The sequence below is a fragment of the Propithecus coquereli genome, unplaced genomic scaffold, assembly GCF_000956105.1.
Source record: "Propithecus coquereli isolate 6110/MARCELLA unplaced genomic scaffold, Pcoq_1.0 Scaffold435, whole genome shotgun sequence".
Taxonomy (NCBI): Eukaryota; Metazoa; Chordata; class Mammalia; order Primates; family Indriidae; genus Propithecus; species Propithecus coquereli.
This window is the reverse complement of record NW_012150119.1, coordinates 2234485-2237187: the sequence shown is the minus strand read 5'-3', so window position 1 is coordinate 2237187 and position 2703 is coordinate 2234485. Positions and strand designations below refer to the sequence as shown.

At 39.5% G+C, this 2703-nt stretch overlaps 1 protein-coding gene across 2 annotated transcripts in view; it reads right to left on the bottom strand.

Annotated features, from left to right (window-relative positions):
* Positions 1 to 2703, bottom strand: part of MAP2K4 (mitogen-activated protein kinase kinase 4) — a 124434-nt gene that overhangs the window by 3317 nt on the left and 118414 nt on the right. For both annotated transcript variants that reach the window (XM_012653952.1, XM_012653953.1), the window contains one exon: positions 961 to 1006. In XM_012653952.1, coding sequence (XP_012509406.1) covers positions 961 to 1006 — 46 coding nt within the window. The remainder of the gene's footprint in view (positions 1 to 960; positions 1007 to 2703) is intronic.

Here is a 2703-nt window from a genome sequence, read left to right as displayed (position 1 = left end):
TTGAGGAAGAGAGCAGAGTTGTTCCTCAGCACAAAACATAGCTGGAGCCTCTACCACACCATCTGAGAGCCAAGAAGAACTACATGAATACCAATCATTGTTCCTCTTGAGACACAAGCATAAATCCCAATCCTCCGTTTCCCCATAGGCAGCAGAAGGATCCAACGAAAAGGCTTTCAGTTTCATTCCTTCTGATCTCTACTTCAAAGAGGCCTAATAGAAACTTGCTTCTGCTCTGTCCTCTCCAGGGCCTGTGGACCAGTACCTGCTTCACTAGCCCACCTTTTATACTTCATCTCTATCAATACTTTTCTTTCACAGCTTCTCTAAGTATGTTGGCTGGATATTTTTATAGTCATGGCTGGAGCTGACCATAAGTTTGACCTAATATCCTTGGAGACCTAGTAGCAATATGTGACAAACGAATGGATCTTTTCTTAAAATATTTCCACATTATTAGATCACAGCACTTTCTTCACTGCCCAGACCTATGCCACACCCAGTAGACTGTTTAACATATCCAAGTTCCATGGGATGAATGACAACTTTCAAAGAAATGATAATTGGCCATTTGATGTAAATCTGCATGCAAACGTTTAATAAATGCAGAATAAGAGCAAACTTTTCACTAACTTTTTCTTGTGCATACCTCACATAGACATAGACTATGCAATGGAAAATGGTTCCATAAAGTCAAAGTTGGAATTCTTTTAATTTTTATAACATGTTAAGACCAAAATTGTTCCATGAGATTTTACCTAGTAAATTAGTAGGAAAATTATAGCTACAAATTTTCTCTTTCCAAATATCTTTGTTTAAAATCATTAAAAAAAAAAAACAACATTCGATAAGGTTGACCTATTTGTTTATGACAGAGAGGCCCAATGCTTGGTTAGCGACCAAGCATGCAAAGAGTCAGGGGTGATGATGTATCTAAAATTCCCAAAGCCCCAAACTCACCAGAAGTTCTTTATACTTTGGCCTTTTGGATTCATCCTTTGTAAGGCTAAAATAACACAAAAATAACATTAGTAAAATGGAGACACATTTACTCAAGCACTTTTCACAAATGAAATACTACAAAGAATCAAATAGTTTTTCCTTCAGATCTAAAGTAAACAAAGCAATCTACTAAACGCACAAAAGCACACACACAAAATTAAGACAATCTATAATCTGAGGATTTATCCTTAGGATATTCAATGTAGGATCACTAGCGAAAAACTACAAAAAAGTTAATTGCTGAGAATTGACTAAATTACGACATAGCTGCCCGGTAGAATCCTACACAGTCAAAAATCTGAATGTGTAAGTGTAAAATTATATTTGTACATATGTATGTTATTCTAAACATATATGCATAAATAAATATATATTTATACAGAGATCACCCAAGAGAAGCTAGCAATCCAGTAATCCTAGGAGGTAAACTACTAATATATATGAATTTTATCAATTTATCTATCCTTAAGTATCAAAAACTTCTGTACTCTGTATCTCAATGCTGTGTTCTTTAGTCTAGAAGTTTAAAACAATACTACTTCACTAAAAACTGTATCAGTACATAAAAACCTCTGCCCTGCTGATATTTTCCCCTTGAATTTTACCTTGACTAATTAAAGCTGCCCAAAATATTTTGTTTGTATTTACCTCATCTATCTTGGCCCATGTTGTAATCACCATTCCACTCCCCTCCAACTTCAGTTAAATCCATTTTTACCATCCAAAGTTAATTAATATTGGCAATATAGTTCACCTCTTTCTCAACACGCTGCTGTTTTCCACATCCCACACCTTCTACAGTGGATGCTGCAATGTGCTATGTAGATTCCCTCTTTTAAGAACAAAGGACTGGCCCGGCGCGGTGGCTCATGCCTGTAATCCTACCACTCTGGGAGGCAACGTGGGAGGATAGCTTAAGCTCAGGCGTTTGAGACCAGCCTGAGCAAGAGCAAGACCCCGTCTCTACTAAAAATAGAAAAATTAGCCAGGAGCGGTGGTGTGCATCTGTAGTACCAGCTACTCGGGAGGCTGAGACAGGAAGATCACTTGAGCCCAGGGGTTTGAGGTTGCTGTGAGTTATGATGACGCCAGGGCACTCTACTCAGGGCAAGGGAGCAAGATTCTTGTCGCCAAAAAAAACGAATGAAGGACTTATTCTTCCACCGTGGGGCATGCTGATAGCAGATAATCCTCCATTGTTAGCCTCTATGGGATTACTACAGCTGAAAAGAGCCACTTTAGCCTTCCTGGGAAGGCTTATATCCAATGACTGACCCACCAAAGGCTATAAATATCTAAGTCCCTCATTTCAAGTCAGGTCAACCCTAATGGGCCACCCCCGCTTCACAGATTCCCATGGAATCACCTGAGGCCTTCACTGAGACTGCATTGCAGCTCAACTTCTCCTTCTGCCCAATCCTGCTACCTTCCTTTATTGCTTGCTGATCCCAAGATCACTACCTCATCAACTCCCCACACACTCATCTCTGTATCAAAAGCTTGATTCCCAGGACCCAATATATAACACCCTTCTTCTGGGTTAACTTTTCTTCTAGGCCAGGTGACCCTTGAACAACATGAGTTTGAACTGTGTGGGTCCATGTATATGCAGATTTTCTTCTGCTTCTGCCACCCCTGAGACAGTAAGATCAACCCCTACTCTTCCTCTTCCTTCTCAATGTAAAGATGATGAGGATGAAG